The sequence below is a fragment of the Mytilus trossulus genome, chromosome 6 (assembly GCF_036588685.1).
Source record: "Mytilus trossulus isolate FHL-02 chromosome 6, PNRI_Mtr1.1.1.hap1, whole genome shotgun sequence".
In the NCBI taxonomy this organism is placed as follows: Eukaryota; Metazoa; Mollusca; class Bivalvia; order Mytilida; family Mytilidae; genus Mytilus; species Mytilus trossulus.
The window spans coordinates 85,258,735-85,282,016 of record NC_086378.1 but is presented as its reverse complement, the minus strand read 5'-3'; the positions used below and the strand labels follow the sequence as shown (position 1 = coordinate 85,282,016).

Here is a 23,282-nt window from a genome sequence, read left to right as displayed (position 1 = left end):
TAAAAAAATATAACATGATTGATATTCATGTCAACACCGAAATGTTGACTACTGAGCTGGTGATACCCTTGGGGACGAAACGTCCAATGAAAGGGACTTGTAGCCTCCTTCTCGTAACCCGATAAAGCAGCAGTAGCTGACAGTAAGAAAAATCAATTAACATTTCTTCATCCTCACCAGTTCATTTTATACCGATTCATTTTATACTGATCTTTTTTGAATTGTAGCCATTCTCAAATTATAAGTTGTCGTATGTATCATTAACTAAGAGTCAGAAAATTTACAGTGATATGAATTATCTGGGTAATATTAACGAATGAAATAAATTTAAAATAACCAAATTCATATTGCATCCATATTTAAAAAAATGTATAAGAGGCACCAACATTGAAGAATTTTAGGACAAACAATTACAAAATAAACTGATCATAGGGATTCTAGCTATTTTTAGACCATTGATCGGCGGAGTGAATCTTAAAAGTTGTATTCAACATACGCATGGTTAATAAGAATAAACAATGTTTTACTATTTGATTTCAGGACCAACGTACCAACCTAAGATGAAATATGCACCTCAGTATGCACCAAAACCAGCATATTATCCAACGTACAAACCTAAGACGACATACCCAACTAAGTACGCACCAAAACCAGCATATAATCCAACGTACAAACCCAAGACGACATACCCAACTAAGTACGCACCAAAACAAGCATATTATCCAACGTACAAACCCAAGACGACATACCCAACTAAGTACGCACCAAAACCAGCATATTATCCAACGTACAAACCTAAGAAGACATACTCACCTAAATACGCACCAAAACCAGCGTATTATCCAACGTACCAACCTAAGGCTAAATACGAATCTCAGTACGCACCAAAACCAGCGTATTATCCAGAGTACAAACCTAAGATGAAATATGCGCCTAAGAAAAACATCTTAAAACTCAACCATGCCAAAACTTCAACGGCAATTTTGAAACATTCAAGCGAACAGACCAAATTACACGCATCAAAAGATTATGCACCATCCACATATGATAAATATAACCCTAAGGCAAAATATGTAAACTTGCACCATGTCAAAACAAAGACGGCAGTATTAAACCACGCAAGCGAACTAACAAATTTGAAAGCATCAAAATCTTACAATCCATCTAAGAATGCATATGCACCTTCATATGGACATGAAGACTCATATAAACCTTCTTATGACACAAAGGGAAAATATGTAAAATTGCACCATGTTAAAACAAAGACACAGGTATTGAATCATGCCAGCGAACTAACAAATTTGAAGGCATCAAAATCTTACAATCCATCTAAGAATGCATATGCACCGTCATATGGCCATGACGACTCATATAAACCTTCTTATGACACAAAGGGAAAATATGTAAAATTGCACCATGTTAAAACAAAGACACAGGTATTGAATCATGCCAGCGAACTAACAAATTTGAAAGCATCAAAATCTTACAATCCATCTAAGAACGCATATGCACCTTCATATGGCCATGACGACTCATATAAACCTTCTTATGACACAAAGGGAAAATATGTTAAATTGCACCATGTTAAAACAAAGACACAGGTTTTAAATCATGCCAGCGAACTAACAAATTTGAAAGCATCAAAATCTTACAATCCATCTAAGAACGCATATGCACCTTCATATGGACATGAAGACTCATATAAACCTTCTTATGACACAAAGGCAAAATATGTAAAATTGCACCATGTTAAAACAAAGACACAGGTATTAAATCATGCCAGCGAACTAACAAATTTGAAAGCATCAAAATCTTACAACCCATCTAAGAACGCATATGCACCTTCATATGGCCATGACGACTCATATAAACCTTCTTATGACACAAAGGGAAAATATGTAAAATTGCACCATGTTAAAACAAAGACACAGGTATTGAATCATGCCAGCGAACTAACAAATTTGAAAGCATCAAAATCCTACAATCCATCTAAGAATGCATATGCACCTTTATATGGCCATGTCGACTCATATAAACCTGCTTATGGCACAAAGGGAAAATATTTAAACTTGCACCACGTTAAAACAAAGACCGCGGAATTGAATCATGCCAGCGAACTAACAAATTTGAAAGCATCAAAATCGTATGCACCATCACAAAAGGCATATGCACCAACATATTACGCCCCAAAACCGTATGCACCACAATACAACCGTAAATACCAACCAAACACCTACAAAAAATACTAATGTACAAGACAGGTTCAAATGTAATTTACAAAAACAATGTTTAATCTGATTAAAGTCAGGATTTGGAAATTGAAATGATATTGTGTATTAATGTGTTACACATACTTTGTTTGAAATAAAGATGTATCGGAGTTGCAAGATTTATTTATTTATTTGCCTTACAATGACTATGTATATAAATTGTTTAGTATCTTACTCATACATATATATCTGATCACTCTTCTTAGTTGTGATATATTGTGGTCCATTTTCTATCATTGACTTTACGATGTTTAATTAAGTATGGACTTTCAAATAGTTTTCCCTCGAACATCACTGAAGAGACATTAATTGTCAAAATTTGCATCTGGTGCAATAAATTAACTTTCATTAACACTATATTCTCCGGTGTATTTTAACTTACTTATGTAGTAAAAACTTATTTAATGAACTATCTTATATGTAGGAACAGTTCAATGTTTACGATAAACAGAAAAAACATTTAACAAAAGTGGGAAAAGGTGGAAGGTTACATTGTACATTGAGTTATAATAAAAAAAAAAATTGACAATGTCAATATCAATCAAATTATTTTTCATATTATTGAATGACGCAAGTGGATTTTCTTGCCACAAAACAAACAATCCCAAGTGTCTTAAGGATCAGTAAAGAAGTTATAACCCGCCATATTTTGTATTTGCTTGTCCTATCTGATGAGCATGTAATTCAGTGGTTATCCTTTTGTTGCTGTATATCACTTTTGTTTTTGTTGGTGGGTTTTTTTCATAAAGCGGGCCGATTGAATTATTTTACATTTGTCATTCCGGGAATGAAGGAAATCAAAACAAAAATAATTTCAACCGACTTCATGATGTCCTTTCCACAAAATAAGACTTCAGTGAAAAGTCATCTCTGTTTTTATCTGCAGTTCTGTTAATACTTGTTCCTAGTTTGTATAGTATGTGTTAACTTGTTACTTGTATATATTGTCTATACGTATTATGTTACTTGTGTGTAAAGCTTTTGTGTAACTTGTTACGTGTGTGTAATATGATCATAATGTCAACTCAAGAAGCTAGAGCAAATACAAATCTTTCTATACATTCAGATATAAGTGTTTCATTAAGGAGACTACCTACTGAATCTTTTAGGTTTTTTTTATTTTTAATTCCTTTTGTGTAAAAAAACAGTTTGCCAAAAATTAATGACAGACATGAACCACAGGCAATCGATGAATTGATATATCGACTTCTAACTTGGGGAATTTATATATTAGACGTTTGTGAGTGTTAAAGTCTTCTCTATCAGTTGGACAGTGGTGAAGGTTGTCTGATAGAAATATATCTGAATGTAAGTAAGGAGAATAAAGAAATTGGGATGGGTATATCTTTAGATATAGGATGATCTGGTATGAGTGCCAATGGGACAACTCTACATCCAAATAACAATTTATAAAAGTGAACCATTATAGGTCAATGTACGGCCTTCAACACGGAGTATTGGCTCACACCAAAGAACAAGCTATAAAGGGCCCCAAAATTACTAAACCTGGAAATCAATTGAAATGGGAAAACCAGCGGTCTAATCTATATAAAAGAACGAGAAACACGTATAAATTACATAAACAAACGACAACTACTGTACATCAGATTCCTGACGACTTAGAACAGGTGCAAACATTTAAAGGTTTTAATGATACCAAACCTTCAACCTTTTCTGAAACAATAGTATAACTTCACAACATAGACAAACACACGATAACACATCTTATCTTTTTTATAAATTATTTTTGAACCAGAAAATCCCTCAGATTTATTATTCAAAGAATAGTCTTTGTGAAGCTTTGGATTTTGTTTGGTGAATAATCATTGTGTACACTGGGGAAGTAATGTAAACCTTCGTATATATCCAGATGTATTCGGCTTATACTGTACACAACTAAATCTTTTAGTTTTGTTATAATGTAAGAGCATTATTGGTACGATATTGACTATACTTTTTATGGATTTTTGAGTATCAAACATAGTTTCCCTAAAGAGAAACGATTTGCAATATTCCTAATTAAAACCAAAGCCCAGAATATGATGTTTTAAATGAACTGGCAAAGATGCATTAAAAGGTGAAGATCTTTGATAGGCTTACAAAATGAATGACACACATATGATTGTTTTATAATACAAAAATAAGGAGGTGTGATAGGATTTCGAAATATGACTACTTTTCACAAACGTGTAAATCAAGTGAATGCAAGAACTTATGAGGAAACGGTATAGTCATCAACAAAAAGGAAACGTTTCAAATGAGGCAATTAAGGGCATAGCTTAAAATGAATGAAAAAAAACCAGACATAAACCAGCGACAGTCAATGAATGATAGAATTTGGGAATTTACATATACGACTTTTCTAATTTTTGAAGTCTTCTCTAACATTTGAACAGTGGTGAAGTATCTCTGATGGAAATATATCTGAATGTAAGTGAGGAGAATAGTGGAATTGGGATTTTTATAGATATTATTTCTTATAAATTCATGTCGATCAAGAAATCTTTTATTAGTCACCGGCTTTCAGTTTGATTTTGTTCTACGTTCTAATAGATAAAGGGATAATTTCATTTTCACTTTGTCAGCGTATCCAATATCCGCTAACAAGGCGACATGTGAAAAAACTGCAAGTTATTCAGCTCATTTGTCTAACATGTTTTGGTAGGGTTCGTTTTGCTTAGTCTTTAGATTTCTAGATGTTATGTCTTGTGGCAATTATTTGTGTGTTTGTCTTTTAAGCCATTACGAATAAGACCAAATATTGAGCAACATATAAACTACATACAGGGTTTCTGCTTTCATGGTAGTTGTCTCGAAATATTTATTTTGCAGATATCGTAACCACAATATGACTGCTTTTGTTATTGTCAATTTCGGTGAAAATATGGAAAACGATCAGAAGAAAAAAAACAAAAATCATACAATACACAACGCAGCATACTAAAAAATCGTGTTTTGTAATCTTAAGTTCTCCGGAAGAGTCAGAAGACCCTGTTTTAGACTCCCCCGGAAGAGTCAGAAGACCTTATTTTAGACTCCCACGGAAGAGTCAGAAGACCCTGTTTTAGACTCCCCAGGAAGAGTTAAAAGACCCTGTTTTAGACTCCCCCCGGAAGAGTCAGAAGACCCTGTTTGAGACTCCCCCGGAAGAGTCAGAAGACCCTGTTTTAGACTCCCCCGGAAGAGTCAGAAGTCCCTGTTTTAGACTCCCCAGGAAGAGTCAAAAGACCCTGTTTTAGACTCCCCCCGGAAGAGTCAGAATACCCTGTTTTAGACTTCCCCCGGAAGAGTCAGAAGACCCTGTTTTGGACTCCCCAGGAAGAGTCAAAGGACCCTGTTTTAGACTCCCCCCGGAAGAGTCAGAAGACCCTGTTTTAGACTCCCCAGGAAGAGTCAGAAGACCTTGCTTTAGACTCCCACGGAAGAGTCAGAAGACCCTGTTTTAGACTCCCCAGGAAGAGTAAAAAAGACCCTGTTTTAGACTCCCCCGGAAGAGTCAGAAGACCCTGTTTTAGACTCCCCCGGAAGAGTCAGAAGTCCCTGTTTTAGACTCCCCAGGAAGAGTCAAAAGACCCTGTTTTAGACTCCCCCCGGAAGAGTCAGAAGACCCTGTTTTAGACTTCCCCCGGAAGAGTCAGAAGACCCTGTTTTGGACTCCCCAGGAAGAGTCAAAGGACCCTGTTTTAGACTCCCCCCGGAAGAGTCAGAAGACCCTGTTTTAGACTCCCCAGGAAGAGTCAGAAGACCTTGTTTTAGACTCCCCCGGAAGAGTCAGAAGACCTTGGTTTAGACTCCCCCGGAAGAGTCAAAAGACCCTGTGTTAGACTCCCCCGTAAGAGTCAGACGACCCTGTTCTAGACTCTCGTAGTTGAAAACCCTTTTATGATGATGACAAGTTATATCACCAGATTATGCATTAGTTATGAAAACTTATTAATGACTATTATCTAACCATTAATCTTTCCAAACTATAAGTCAACAAAACTGTTTAACTATAAAACTTGCTTGAATATAAAATGACATTATCTTAATGCATCAGTCTAGACTACTGAACAAATCACCTTGAGAAAGTAAAGGCAAACATTTTGAATTTGTAAAGTATCTTGCGAGTATCAAAAAGTAAAATTATAAAAATACTGAACTTTGATGAAAACTTAAAACAGAAAGACCCTAATCAAATTTCAAAATAAAAAGCCTAATCACATCAAACAAATGGATACCAACTGTTGTATTCCTGACTTGGTAAAGACATTTTTCTATGTAGAAAATGGTGGATTGAACTGGTTTTATAGCAACTCTCATTTCTATGACAGTCATTTCTAATTCCTTATATTGACAACGATTTGTGATAAAAACCAGGCACCATAGCTAAAAATTTTCAAAATAGGGATATAGCAGTCAAAATTGTGTTATAATCTTCATCAGTATAAAAACCAAACCAATGTAATAAAGAAGCACAAAAAGGCATACATCATATTTGACATCCTCATTTTGGTTTTTTTCATTATAAGATTGTATTTATCAAACTAAAATCCCGTTTGAAGTATAAGCGTAAAAACGCACGTTTTACGTAGCAAAGGTAAAAATAAATTAATGTTGTCGTTTAAAGTATGACAGAAAACCTAAATTCAGAGTCACGTCAATAGGATATCACAAAAAAACACACCTGACAGTAAAGTAATATGAATAATGACAAATAATAAAGAATACTGTAACACCTTATTAAGATGATAAACAACGTCAGTACGCATAATCTATAATTCAGGGCCATCGTGTATTATCTGTGAAGTTGGAATGGGATATTTATTAACAAGTTCTTGGTACCTTCAGACAATTTATTTTTAGAAAAAGGAGGAGCCATTCTTTGACATAATCCTGATTCATCAACTTTCTGCTCAGACACTAGTGGTGTTTTATATAGTCTGAGTAGGAGCTGCAAGCTCCTGAATACCGAACAACTTGGAAAATGTATATATCGAAGATCAAGTGGTCTTAGTAGTGTAATCACTTACCAGTCAACATTAGGTTTTTGAGTTCGAACCAAACTATTGCGGGTAATCTCAATTCCAATCTTAATTGACTAGGACTGTTTGTTTTCCTATCGAAGGTCGTTGGTTTTCACTAGCCACTCCGGCTTCTTTCAAAAAATACAAACTGTTTCTGCCACAAAGTAGCCTAAATGTGGTGCATAAAAGTGACATTAAAACACCAAAAATCAAAATCAAATCCCATATGCAGGTGAAGGTGGTATGTTGCTATTATTATGGAAGGGGACATTGACAATTTCAAAATTAAAATCGTCTCGTGCGTAATAGATTCTGGTACTGAATTCACTGTGTATGCCAAATTCGAGGTTTAAGTTTAAAAAAAGGCGGAGGAAGCCGTGTCTATTGTGACTTTAATTTCTTGTTCTAGGTGATATATTACTGGACCCCAATCAGAGAAAGTTCGAATTGTTAACAGAAAGAACTTACACAATAAATTAGAAAGTGAAATTGAATAACCTGGTTTCTTTGGTCTTCTTGTTTTTGACAAGTGTCTGAAGGAACTCAAATACATATGAAAATAAGAAGAGTTCTGCGAGGAGAGGCGCACAGTCGTTCCATTCGGAATTCCGACAACTGATTTAGGAACTCCGACAACTGATTGAAAAAATCTGCCTTCATTTCAACAATTATGTTGTCAATAAGAAACTCCAGATACTGATCACTTGTTTCTCTTTGTATCATGATATAGTAGCTAAAGAATTGATGACTTCAGTTTTTACACTTAAATAAAGCTAATACTAACAACGAACACTGCTCTTTACTGGATATTGATAACTATAACTTTCACCGAAAGCTTTATACCAAAATTTATAAAAAAAGATGCTTTTTCATCTTATTGGGAATGGTCAATGTTCAGATGGTGCATTCCCCTGCCACCATATCATGGTGGTTTATGTGTCTCAACTTGATTGATTCGCATTTGAATGTAACCATATCTTTAATTTTAACGAATAAAACTCTGTATTCATGAAAAATTATTGCACCAGGGTTTTCGATATCCCAATCTAGTCAAAACATTTACTAAAATGTTATCATCGGTAAAAAGACATGCTTTTACTTTTCTACACTGGTTAGAGGTATAGGGGGAGGGTTGAGATCTCACAAACATGTTTAACCCCGCCGCATTTTTGCGCCTGTCCCAAGTCAGGAGCCTCTGGCCTTTGTTAGTCTTGTATTATTTAAATTTTAGTTTCTTGTGTACAATTTGGAAATTAGTATGGCGTTCATTATCACTGAACTAGTATATATTTGTTTAGGGGCCAGCTGAAGGACGCCTCCGGGTGCGGGAATTTCTCGCTACATTGAAGACCTGTTGGTGACCTTCTGCTGTTGTGTTTTTTTATTTTGGTCGGGTTGTTGTCTCTTTGACACATTCCCCATTTCCATTCTCAATTTTATCATTCTTAAATATAAATCTACATGCAGACATCTTATACGTTCGGGTATTTCGCATCCATTGTTTTGTTGTAATAATCTTTACAAAGCACATAAATGTTGTCATGTACCTCAAAAGTTAACAAAGTCTTTAAAGAGGCTTATTCAGAAGTGATATAGTTATGATACTGTTGCCAATATAGCATATTTTGATATTAATATTGTTTCACTAATAAGGTGTGTCCATCGGTAATAAATACGTTTGTTCTAAAACCAGGTGTTCGCATGATACCTGTTATCTTATTCTTATATATTCTATGATGGTTGATACTAAACTCATAACGGGAGTAATTGTGCCCTGATTTTCAGTTGATAAACACACGATTAATTAATCAGTTTAACTGAGATTTGATCTTTGTAAGTCTCGACTGTTTTTATTATAAAGAGGTAAAACCAATTTGCCGGCAATTTGTTTCATTCGATAAGAACGGTAAACCATGTTTTAAATAGCCCGATAGATGGTTATTATAGTACATGAAAATACGTCACAACATCTATTTTCATACCTTGAACAGGTATTCCTAAAAAAACAAGGCCAAGACTATTGATTTTTTAATATTGATTTTATTTTATTTTAAACATCATTTATGCAATTAAATTAACGGTACCAATTTTCTTGCACCAGATGCGCATTTCGACAATACATGTCTCTTCAGTGATGCTCGTGGCCAAAATATCTAAAATCCAAAGCTTATATAAAAGATGAAGAGCTATAATCCAAAAGGTCCAAAAAGTATAGCCAAATCCGTGAAAAGAATCAGAGCTTTGCATGAGGGAGATACATTCCTTAATTTATAATAAATTCTATCATTTTGTAACAGCAAAATTTAATAACACAAACATCCGTAGTAACATGCCAGTACCGAAGTACTGGCTACTGGGGTGGTGATACCCTCGGGGACTAATAGTCCACCAGCAGAGGCATCGACCCAGTGGTAGTAATTAAATTAACGGTACCAATTTTCTTGCACCAGATGCGCATTTCGACAATACATGTCTCTTCAGTGATGCTCGTGGCCATAATGTTTGAAATCCAAAGCTTATATAAAAGATGAAGAGCTATAATCCAAAAGGTCCAAAAAGTATAGCCAAATCCGTGAAAGGAATCAGAGCTTTGCATGAGGGAGATACATTCCTTAATTTATAATAAATTCTATCATTTTGTAACAGCAAAATTTTATAACACAAAAATCCGTAGTTTCATGCCAGTACCGAAGTACTGGCTACTGGGGTGGTGATACCCTCGGGGACTAATAGTCCACCAGCAGAGGCATCGACCCAGTGGTAGTAATTAAATTAACGGTACCAATTTTCTTGCACCAGATGCGCATTTCGACAATACATTTCTTTTCAGTGATGCTCGTGGCCAAAACATTTGAAATCCAAAGCTTATATAAAAGATGAAGAGCTATAATCCAAAAGGTCCAAAAAGTATAGCCAAATCCGTGAAAGGAATCAGAGCTTTGCATGAGGGAGATACATTCCTTAATTTATAATGAATTCTATCATTTTGTAACAGCAAAATTTAATAACACAAAAATCCGTAGTTTCATGCCAGTACCGAAGTACTGGCTACTGGGGTGGTGATACCCTCGGGGACTAATAGTCCACCAGCAGAGGCATCGACCCAGTGGTAGTAATTAAATTAACGGTACCAATTTTCTTGCACCAGATGCGCATTTCAACAATACATGTCTCTTCAGTGATGCTCGTGGCCAAAACATTTGAAATCCAAAGCTTATATAAAAGATGAAGAGCTATAATCCAAAAGGTCCAAAAAGAATAGCCAAATCCGTGAAAGGAATCAGAGCTTTGCATGAGGGAGATACATTCTTTAATTTATAATAAATTCTATCATTTTGTAACAGCAAAATTTAATAACACAAAATTCCGTAGTTTCATGCCAGTACCGAAGTACTGGCTACTGGGGTGGTGATACCCTCGGGGACTAATAGTCCACCAGCAGAGGCATCGACCCAGTGGTAGTAATTAAATTAACGGTACCAATTTTCTTGCACCAGATGCGCATTTCGACAATACATGTCTCTTCAGTGATGCTCGTGGCCAAAACATTTGAAATCCAAAGCTTACATAAAAGATGAACAACTATAATCCAAAAGGTCCAAAAAGTATAGCCAAATCCGTGAAAGGAATCAGAGCTTTGCATGAGGGAGGTACATTCCTTAATTTATAATAAATTCTATCATTTTGTTACAGCAAAATTTAATAACACAAAAATCCGTAGTTTCATGCCAGTACCGAAGTACTGGCTACTGGGGTGGTGATACCCTCGGGGACTAATAGTCCACCAGCAGAGGCATCGACCCAGTGGTAGTAATTAAATTAACGGTACCAATTTTCTTGCACCAGATGCGCATTTCGACAATACATGTCTCTTCAGTGATGCTCGTGGCCAAAATATTTGAAATCCAAAGCTTATATAAAAGATGAAGAGCTATAATCCAAAAGGTCCAAAAATGCAAGATGCCATACCCCGTAACTTGTCAAGGAGCCAAATAATATCGAACACATACAGATAATGATTTTATCATTCTGAATATATGTATATCTGTATTTGTCCTGGTCTTTTAAGGTTTTATCGTCTAATAAATAAGATAAGATAATACATGTATATATTTAAACCGGAGAACATCTTACATCAGTTGGTCATAGATCACCCTGTGTTACTTACACATGTTATATTGCCTTTTCTGTAATTTTAACAAATCGACCCTTCGTTGTGATACTATCACAACAGCTTCCTGCTGTTTTCCCTAAAATCATTCACGATTTGTAGTGTAACCGATTTGTTCTGTAATGTTGTTTTATTTTCTGATGACTAAGTTACCGGTGTAAGGACGGTGGTAAACATTTCAGTTCTAGTATCTATACATTTTGTGAATTTGCGACAAAATTGTTGTTGACTGCATTTTTTTACATATAATACCATGTTCAAAAAAGGTTTCGAAAAATTGTTTTTGTTGTTTTGAAACTTGTATACAATGGCCTTATTTTAAGTTTTGTGTATATTACACCCCCTACATGCAGGCTTTATTTTTATAGAATGAATTCTCGTGTTATTGGTTATGCACGGGTACCTACATCAGTTTGACGGAGAGTTGTCCCTTGAATATATCTAATGAATTTAAACACATGAATAGAAAGTAAGTGCAGAGTATGGACAGTCATAGGATTGCACACAATGAATGATACATCATTATTTGTTTTATACATGTAAAATGATATACTAGTAAACTATATATTCAAAATGAACAAGAAAAACTCTATGAATCAAGCAAACATCCGAAAAATATAATAGAAACATTAAAATTTAATATAACAACACAAAAAATGCAATCATTCTGAGCGAGATTCGAACCCTTTCTTCAAAACCATCATTTCTTGGCAGTTCTGTGATTTACCGATGGAGCTACGGCGATGCTTATCGTTATATATCTTATTTAGAAGCTTTATCGGTACAATTTATTGATGTTGCAATTTTTTCTGTAAAAAGTTGTTTTTATGTATTAAGTACATACCAAACCAATTTCATTTTTGAGGGAAAAGGTAGTATGAATAACAACAGTCATAAAAAGCATAACTTTTTTTGGTTTGAAATGTCCTTCTGGGGGGATGCCCTGTTTTCTCCACATAAAAACACCCGAAAAGCCGCATATTGGACTTTCATCCTTTTTGAGGGTTAAATTAACTATTGATCACACATATTATAATATATGTAAATCGAGATATTGATCAAAAAGCATTTTTATTTTTTGTTTTTATAGTAAATTCTATTCTGTCGACACTTTTTGAAATTGGCTCTTCTGTGAAAAAAATCCCCGGCAAATTGGCCCTACCTCTTTGTATTTATATTTATGTTTTTGTATGACGTCCATTTTACTACATACTTACACATTTTTTTAGAGGACAGCTGAAACCTGACCCCGGACGCGGGAATTTTTTTGCTGTGTCTGTTATCCGTTCTTTGTTCGGGTTATGGTCTCTTTGAAAGATTTTCTATTTCTAATCCTAATTTTACAAATGGACATACGATACATTTTCGATCCCACGGTCAATTTTATAATCATTTGCATACAACCTATTTTTCACTTAAAGTTGATTCAAAGATATAATAAAAGAATATATTTTCATGTGCTAAATTTCGAGATGAATGATTTTGAAAACATATACATTTATTTAAAATTTCGGTTTCCTGTAAATATCAATACTTTAAACGGACATGCTTAACTTTCTTGTTTCAAAAGATACACACATACGGATTTTGGTGGAAAGATATTGAAGATCTTCTTGTCAAATAAATTAAGACAACAGCAATATACCACTGTGCAATGGTCATAAATCGATTCAGCGAAAGCAATCCGGGTTATAAACCAAAACCGAGGGAATCACATCACCTAAAAGATAAGCAGAAAAGTATGATCTTATATAATTGATTTGTTTAACAATAGTTATATATAATGGCAGACATACTCAAATGCACCTTTCAGGAGAACAACATATACCTAAAGACTTTTCCGACATCTGATTGATTTTTTGCGACAGATGCATCAGGCGTTAAAAAATTCAAGAGGTTTTCATACCCGATATTGACTTGTTAACTGGAAATCCTGTTTAAACTGTCTAAAATGTGCATTATTGTTTCAAATAGAGAATACTTGATATTGATCTCTTCCAAATTGAGAATATAACCGTCGTCAATTTATTTTTCAATCAAAAACCGATAATTAGCTCATAAGATCATATGAAGAAAACATCAAATGTACATTCATATAACGTTTATGCATACAAACTGTTATATCCACTTAATCTATAAAATATCAACATTGTTTCATAATATCCCTCTTCTTTTATTTTTGCATTCCTTAAAAGGAAACCTTTCAAAAGGTTTATCTATATATCAAAAACATTCTCATTTAGAAAATTTTTGTAACAATTCTGAAATGCGATAGCTGTATTCATTCGTATGGAGTCTTTGAGCTTGACTTTGCCATTTGATTAGGAACGTTCGTTTTGAATTTCCCCGGAGTTCAGTATTTTTGTGATTTTTTGTCCCCATATGTACCAATTGTGTTTCCCTTCTTGCCGACTTGTTCTTTCATTTGTATGACAGACTTCATATAGAAACGTCTAAGGAACAATATAATTTTGCTAGCATACTAACTTTCCATAATATACATGATATGATGTCCTCTCACTAGGTAATTCAAAGTTTTATCACTGTGTTGAACTTTTAGAATTTGAAATAAATGATAAAACTGATACAGTGAAGTATCCCGTATATCTTGACTGATATCTAGCTATTGGAAATGATTGTTTCGAAAAATTGTTAACATCAAAAGAAAGACATGGTTTTAGATTACAAATTGTGTACTTTGCATTTCTATGTAGCGTTATTTCAGCATCACCTGTATATGAACTATATATCTCCCAGTTGATTTATATCAAGACTAGCATTTCCTATCATAAATTCCATGAAAGCTGCTGCTAACAAGTACGATATTAAACAAAGATATCATTATAGATATTGTGTGATATACTAATATGAAAAACGGAAGATATTGTATAATTGACAATTGAGTGACTTAAAAGTCAGCTGCGACTACTGGTCACCATAACACCTATGAGAAATAACAACATAGTAAAAAAAGAGAGACGAAAGATACCAAAGGGACAGACTATCAAGAAAATCATGATGGTTATGCAAGCACAGGAATGTCGTATCAACTGGGAGATATATACACCGTATAGTAAGCTATAAATGCCCTGATATGATAAATATAAATCAATTCAAACAAAAACAAACCATGTCTGGATATATGTACTTAACAATAAACGAATAAAGAAAGGCACCAGAAGTATATCGCTGTTCGAAATTGATAACTCTATTGAGAAAAAAACAAATCCGAGGTAAAAAAAAAACGGAGAGAAACACATCAACTATAAGAAGAGAACAACGACACAACAGAAACACAAAAAACTACTAACTATAATATAATCATGGTCATTTTCATGACTTTGCACGGCACATTTTAAAAATAAATTGTAGGGTGAACCTTGGTTTTGTTGATAGTCAACCTCCCGCTATTTTGGCAATGATAAATATAGCATTAAAATGACAAAATGACAGGACTACAATACAAATGAAAAAGACATACAAAAGACATAGTACTCTAAAATATACATAAAACACTAAGAAATTTGCAATTATTGAAAATCATATAGGAGTAAGATAAATCAAAACATATAATAATATTCCAAATTAAAGAGGTGATACAATATCACTTTTGAAAATAGCGGTGAACAAACATTTAATAATGTTGTCACTCGTAAAATTATCATTGTTCTAAAATAATGCATACTCGGCGTTATTTCCGTTTTCTATGCGACAGATAAGTATATCAAAGAGTGAAACCCCCTGAACTATTGTAAATCAGCTAAATATCTCATTAGAAGCATACAGATTTTGTACTTGACTTGTAATCACAATCAAAAACATGTAGTTATTTAATCAATTATACATTTATAATGGTGAAATCTTCCAAGCAAATTAATTTGGCTTTAAGGAATTAGTATAAATAGACATTTCCTATTGTTTTTCAGTACAAGGTTTAGGATCGACAATGGAGGGACTAAAAGTATATCTATGTCTCCTGTGTTTCTGTGTCTGGGAAATCATCGGTAAGTCGATTTTGTTACTCAGTCTTCATAAATAAAATAGATATCATTTTAACTGTGGATTTGCCTTCAATGTTAAGAAAAGAAGCCATGCACATCGTATATATGCCCGATTTTCATTTTAAAAATAAATACCTGTTTCTGAAATGTCAAAACCGTCAGAATTACTATGATTTGCTTCTACTAAACGACAAAAAAAATATCTGATTTAGATCTTTTATAACCTGTTGCAGATACGGGTGCTTATATGCCTTTTACTTTGTGACTTTAAACCTTTCAACAGTTTTGAAATAGCACCACGGGTGTTATTGGATTAAGTTGAAGGTCTGGTTTTCTAGGCTAATAGCCTGGTTAAAGCAGTTGACCACAACAGTTAATATAACGATTAAAACGAATTAGAAATTGTTACACTATTTCAAGGGTTTTATTGTGAATTAATAAACAAAAAATATAAGTTTTGACCTTGACACTAAAAAGTACTTTTCATAACTAGAAAACCAAGCAAACTCCACTATTTTTTATTATACATTTTCTAGCTTAACCCGTTTCTGACAAAATGACTGTCTGTTTTACCTTTTGACAGTACATTAACTTAATTTTATAAAAATGATTTCATATTTGATCTTTTTGTATTCTTCAATAGTTAAATATGATTATATCCATCATTTTCAATTTATTTAGGCATTCGGCACGTTAACAAAAAAGACATAAATAAATGTATCAAAACGTAAAATTACGAAGTTACTAAATAACAAGGAAAGTTCAAGTTGTAAAATCCCATATCAAATTGCAAAACAAAAGCTGAAATAAATCGAATGAACAGTAACTATCATATTCCTTTTTACAGACATTTTCTAATAGTGGATTAAGCCTGGTTTTAAAGCTTAGAAAAACCTTTCAAACATATGTTGCAGGTTTATTTCGTCTAGAGTGTAAATGTAATTATAGATATCAAACGTTTCGTATAACCAATATTAATGCCATTATATATTAACTATCGTACTATCAAAATTATCAAATAGCAATCAAGGAATATTTTAAAACATAGTCACTGAGGAGTCTTATGTAGACGAAACGCGCGTCTGGCGTACTAAATTATAATCCTGGTACCGCTGATAACTATAGTGACCTTTAGTTGTTGACATCTGTGTCATTATGTCTCGTGTTAAGAGCAACCTCATAAGAAAGCATAACACATCTTTTTATGTTTATTTAGATGCAATAATGGTTTCAGGAAATAAATATTTGACATTGGTTTGGAATTAAATGCTAAATAAATGACTTTTCTAAGTAAAGAAATTGATATATTCTAAATGTGGATATTTTATTTTTCAATCTCGACAACCGATTTGTCAGCCTCGTCAAATGATTGTTCACTTCAATATGATAATTAGATAAGAGAAAATATTTAGTTGATCTAAATAGTAAATTAACATTTTGAACAAAAAATGGATTAAAGTGGATACAATTTCGTATTCAGCCTCAGCAGCTCCGTATAATGTAGCCTCTGCACGTACGTACCTTTTCTTTGGTCAACATCAATTGATTAATGATTTGAAAACATAATTTATTTCTCATAAATAACACAATTGGCGGACGATCGGAAAGAAACAGCCGTTTCGAACGGGTAATTAGTTTTACACTGCAACTAGTTGTGCTTATTTCCTAACTATAGTAGTACAGCTATAGTTTGTGCAATGTCAATTTCATCATGCAATACTTTCTCAACAATCAGGTGTTCATTAAGTGATGAGATAAGTTTGACATTTAGTTTCTATTTATATAGGTTTCAATGTGTTAGTTTAAGTTGCTCTTCAACTTCGTACTTTATTTGGCTTTTTTTAAAACGTTTTTGGATTCGAGCGTCACTGATGGGTCTTTAGTAGACAAAACGCGCGTCTGACGTATATATAAAATTTAGTCCTGGTATCTATGATGAGTTTATTTGCAGTATAAAAACAAGATTAGGTAAATGTAAAAAAAATAATAACGTTTTTGTTTTCAGTACACAAATAGGGGAGAGTTCTATTAAACATCGCCCTTCCCGAGTTTCTCTGCCTCATGCAAGTCTTTTTTTTATATATATTTCTGACATTGACGATATACTGTATATTTACAACAGCCAATAATGCATACTTATTTATCCTATCAATCCCTTTATAAAGACATTATGTATGATCTGAGTAAAATAATTAAGTACACCCACACTAAGGTTTCTGAATAGTTCCTTATCCATCTAATTGATGAACGACCGCCAATTCTGCGTTTTTGTAATTAACGATACAAAAATGGATAGTAATTGTATGTTTTAATGGAAAATCAAACAACTTGTTTCGAAAATATTTAATTGAAAAAAATTATTCTGTCAACCAAATAAATGAATATATATTTTTTGGTAAAACAATAATCTGCCAAAAGTCCAGTGAGACTGTTGATAGAACTAAATGATATATCATTACAGGTGCTAGTGCTACATCCAACAACCCAGGACAATACAATCCAGGAAATAACTACAACCCGCCAAAATATGGTATGTTACATTTGATAATTTGACGCATTATTGAGTTCTGTATTTTATTATTTTGTTTTAGCAGTTCATCAGTATGGTGAATTCTACTTAAACAACTTCTCTTTACTTTACATTTGAAGACTTGTTATTTGTATGTTTCGTTAATTAAAACCATTTAGAGAGTCCCTTCGATATCTTTCGCCCCTCCTTTATAAAGGTCAATAGGATAGTTCCTTGCAATAACTATGTCAACATCAAAAAGATGTCAAACTCTTATAATAAAAGATAGAAAATAAACTGACAACGCCATGGTTATTTTTTTTAAGAGTGTCTTCGTTGTTCCATAAAGTGTAGCCTGTTGATTTACGAATTAGTGTCTCCCCGAGGGTTCTACCAGCTAAGTAGTCAGTCCGTCTGTGTTCAATTGATTTATCATTGATGTGTTCATAATTAAAAATTAACTGTAAGCAAAACTTGAAATTTGTGAAAAACTAAGGCTTGTCTACCTCAAGAATACATTACCTTACCTGTTTTATGATTTTTTTGGTCTTTAATGCACTTCAACTTCGTACTCTACTTGGACTTTTAATAATTTTTTGATTCGAGTGTCACTTACGAGTCTTTTGAAGACGAAACGCGCGTCTGGCGCAAATGTATTTTTCATCCTGGTATCTAGGATTGGTTTATTTGCAACCACTGGGTCAATGCCACTACTGGTGGAGATTTATTTCCTCGAGGGTATCACGTTTTCATTAATATCATATGTTCATAATCATAAATTAACTGTAAATAAAACTTTCAATGTTCATGTTTTATGTTTATTCATTATCTATATCATTTTTAAATATTTCAGGAACAAGCATTATATCTTATCATAAAGAAATGAAAGTCAATATTTTTTGTGAAACACAATGCTTTCATAATTGACCCAGGAACACTTGAGAAAGTCTCTCTTTCAAAATTATAAAGAGAAAAACAATTGAAAGTGTTAATAGGTCCGAGTACATAGTTATCGTCCTTTGATTTTCGTTGTCCACGAATATAGGCCTTAGTGTGGACAGTGTGTTACTTGCCAATTTTTGTTATACCCCTTCCAAATGTAATTCTCCATGTTTTATGCCTCATATAGCAAGTTTTGGGGTGAATTGACACTGTAAAAAAGATTTGGGTCATAAATATTTAGGTTTAGTAGTGATTAGGTCCAGCTGAAAAAGGTACAAAAATTGGCACTTCGGAAGCTGTCAAAAGATTTCAAGACCCCCTTAACACAAAATTGTCCATATTTTGAGTTAGAGCTGATGAAGTCTTCTATTATTTTGATATAATTTGTCCCAAAAGTAGTACAACACACTGTAAAAATATTATCGAGAAAGCGCAGGCTTTTTTTTTTTATTTTCATTTATTGTCTAAAAGAAATGCACTACGAAATAACTGTGTACTCGGACCAATAGTTATCAAAAGTACCAGGATTGGAATTTATTACACCAGACGCGCGTTTAGTCTACATAAGACTCGTAAGTGACGCTCAAATCGAAATTTTAAAGCAAAACAAGTACAAAGCTGAAGAGTATTGAGGATTCAAAACTCCCAAAAGTTGTTCCAAATACGGCTTAGGTAATCTATGCCTGGAATAAGAAAATCCTTAGTTTTTCAAAAAGGTCAAAGTTTTCATAACAGGAAATTTATAAAAATTACCACATGATTGATATTCATGTTTAACACCGAAATGTTGACTACTGGGCTGGTGACACCCTTGAGGACGAAACGTCCATATAAAGGGACTTGTAACCTCCTTCTCGTAACCTGATAAAACAGTAGTAGCTGACAGTGAGAAAAATCAATTAACAATTCTTCATCCTCACCAGTTCATTTTATACTGATCTATTTTGAATTGTAGCCATTCTCAAATTATAAGTTGTCGTATGTATCATTCACTAAGAGTCAGAGAATTTACAATGATATGATTTATCTGGGTATATATTAACGAATGAAATAAATCTAAAATAACAAACTACATAGTTCATCCATATTTAAAAAAATGTATAAGAGGCACCAACATTGAAGAATTTTAGGACAAACAATTACAAAATAAACTGATCATAGGGATTCTAGCTATATTCTAGACCATTGATCGGCAGAGTGAATCTTGAAAGTTGTATTCAACATATGCATGGTTAATAAGAATTAACAATGTTTTACTATTTGATTTCAGGACCAACGTATCAACCTAAGATGAAATATGCACCTCAGTATGCACCTAAACCAGCATATTATCCAACGTACAAACCCAAGACGACATACCCAACTAAGTACGCACCAAAACCAGCATATTATCCAACGTACAAACCCATGACGACATACCCAACTAAGTACGCACCAAAACCAGCATATTATCCAACGTACAAACCCAAGACGACATACCCAACTAAGTATGCACCAAAACCAGCATATTATCCAACGTACAAACCTAAGACGACATACCCATCTAAGTACGCACCAAAGCCAGCATACTATCCAACGTACAAACCCAAGACGACATACCCATCTAAATACGCACCAAAACCAGCATATTATCCAACGTACAAACCTAAGAAGACATACTCATCTGAATACGCACCAAAACCAGCGTATTATCCAACGTACAAACCTAAGGTTAAATACGCACCTAAGAAAAACATCTTAAAACTCAATCATGCCAAAACTTCAACGGCAATTTTGAAACATTCCAGCGAACAAACCAAATTACACGCATCAAAAGATTATGCACCATCCTTATATGATGACTCGTATACAAGTAAATCTAACCCTAAGGAAAAATATGTAAACTTGCACCATGTTAAAACAAAGACGGCAGTATTAAACCACGCAAGCGAATTAACAAATTTGAAAGCATCAAAATCTTACAATCCATCTAAGAATGCATATGCACCTTCATATGGCCAAGACGACTCATATAACCCTACTTATGACACAAAGGGAAAATATGTAAAATTACACCATGTTAAAACAAAGACACAGTTATTGAATCATGCCAGCGAACTAACAAATTTGAAAGCATCAAAATCCTACAACCCATCTAAGAATGCATATGCACCTTCATATGGCCAAGACGACTCATATAACCCTACTTATGACACAAAGGGAAAATATGTAAAATTACACCATGTTAAAACAAAGACACAGTTATTGAATCATGCCAGCGAACTAACAAATTTGAAAGCATCAAAATCCTACAACCCATCTAAGAATGCATATGCACCTTTATATGGCCATGACGACTCATATAGTCCTACTTATAACACAAAGGGAAAATATGTAAAATTGCACCATGTTAAAACAAAGACACAGGTATTGAATCATGCCAGCGAGCTAACAAATTTGAAAGCATCAAAATCTTACAATCCATCCAAGAACGCATATGCACCTTCATATGGCCATGACGATTCATATATTCCTACTTATGGCACAAAGGGAAAATTTGTAAACTTGCACCACGTTAAAACAAAGACCGCGGTATTGAATCATGCCAGCGAACTAACAAATTTGAAAGCATCAAAATCTTACAATCCATCTAAAAAAGCATATGCACCTTCATATGGCCATGACGACTCATATAACCCTACTTATGGCACAAAGGGAAAATATGTTAACTTGCACCACGTTAAAACAAAGACCGCGGTATTGAAACATGCCAGCGAACTAGCAAATTTGAAAGCATCAAAATCGTATGCACCATCAAAAAAGGCATATCCACCAACATATTACGCCTCAAAACCGTATGCACCACAATACAACGCTAAATACCAACCAAACACCTACAACAAATACCAGTGATAATAACAGCGCTGTACAACTTGTTCTTGTGTTTAAGACAGGTTCAAATGTATTTTACAAAAACAATATTTAATCTTGTTAAAGTCAGGATTTGTAAATTAAAATGATAACTCATTTTTTCTGTGTATTAAATGTGTTACACATACTTTGTTTGAAATAAAGAGGTATCGGAATTGCAAGATTTATTTATTTATTTGCCTTACAATGACTATGTATATAAGTTGTATAGTACCTTACTCGTAGCTCTGATCACTGTTGTTAGTTGGGATATATTTGTGTCCATTTTCCATTATTGACTCTTCGATGTTTATGCAAGGTATGGACTTTCAAATAGTTTTCCCTCGAACATCACTGAAGAGACATTAATCTGATGCAATAAGTTAACTACAAGTAATGATAAAATTTTCATTGACACTATATTGTCTGATGTATTTTAACTTACTTATCTAGTGAAGATAAAAAAAAATAATTATAAAGTAGACGATTATCGTATTTGTTTTAAAAGTGAAAAACAATGAATGAAAAATAAAAAAAAACAATAACTTATTTTGATCAATAAAGGAAATCAAAACAAAATGAATTTCAGTGGACTTCATAATGCATCTTTCCACAAAATAAAACTTAGATAAATAAAAATATCTGTGTCTCCAACTGTTATTATGTTGATACTTATTACTTGTGTGTATAGTCCTTGTGTGTATAATCATTGTTTACAATGGATAACCTTAATCTGATGTAAATATTCCTATATATCCAGATATAACAGGTGCATTATGTAGATTACCTACAGAATATTTCAATTTTGTTATAATGTTGGAGCATTATTCGTACGATATTGACAATTTTCATAATTTCTCTTTGTGTAAAATAATTGTTTTGCCTACAGAGAAACATTTCCAATAGAACCTTTTAAAATCGGAGCCAAGAAAAATACATTTTGGATGAAATTGGCACAAGGAAGCTATTTAACCAAGAGTTCCAAATGGTGAAGTTGAAATCATCCCTTCGTAAATTTGACGGACGACATCACAAGTTGGTTGACCATTATGGAATTACCGTTTCACAAATGATATCGGATATGTTCCTTACGTCATAACTACAATCCCCGTCCCTTTCATGAATATGAATAAAGGCAACAGTAGTATACCGCTGTTCAAAACTCATAAATCCATGGACAAAAAACAAAATCGGGGTAACAAACTAAAACCGAGAGAAACGCATTAAATATAAGAGGAGAACAACGACACACCACCGAAACGGACCAAGCATCAGACAAAACACCACGAGAATAACAAATATAACATGAAAACCAAATACATGAATTTGGGATAGACAAGTACCGTGCCACGTCTTATCTCAATATCTCAAAAATAAGAGAAAACACAAACGACTCAACGTTAAAATGCAACACACACAGAAACGAACAATAATATAACAATGGCCATCTTTCTGACTTGGTACAGGACACTTTTAAAGGGGAATAAAAGTGGT

At 33.6% G+C, this 23,282-nt stretch overlaps 1 protein-coding gene across 1 annotated transcript; it reads left to right on the top strand.

Annotated features, from left to right (window-relative positions):
* The first annotated feature begins 560 nt into the window (after positions 1-560).
* LOC134723088 (adhesive plaque matrix protein-like) lies at positions 561-21,791 on the top strand. The gene is made up of 4 exons (XM_063586727.1): positions 561-2,214; positions 15,374-15,451; positions 17,910-17,978; positions 20,170-21,791. Exons 1-4 carry the CDS (start codon positions 561-563, stop codon positions 21,789-21,791), a joined length of 3,423 nt encoding a protein of 1,140 aa, XP_063442797.1.
* The last annotated feature ends 1,491 nt before the right edge of the window (positions 21,792-23,282 follow it).

Excerpts from the sequence above, each read along its gene's own strand:
- LOC134723088 (XM_063586727.1), top strand. The coding sequence starts at position 561 with ATGAAATATGCACCTCAGTATGCACCAAAACCAGCATATTATCCAACG. Across the intron at positions 2,215-15,373 it reads GTATGCACCACAATACAACC|TACAAGGTTTAGGATCGACA; the intron begins GTAAATACCAAC and ends ATTGTTTTTCAG. Across the intron at positions 17,979-20,169 it reads CTACAACCCGCCAAAATATG|GACCAACGTATCAACCTAAG; the intron begins GTATGTTACATT and ends ATTTGATTTCAG.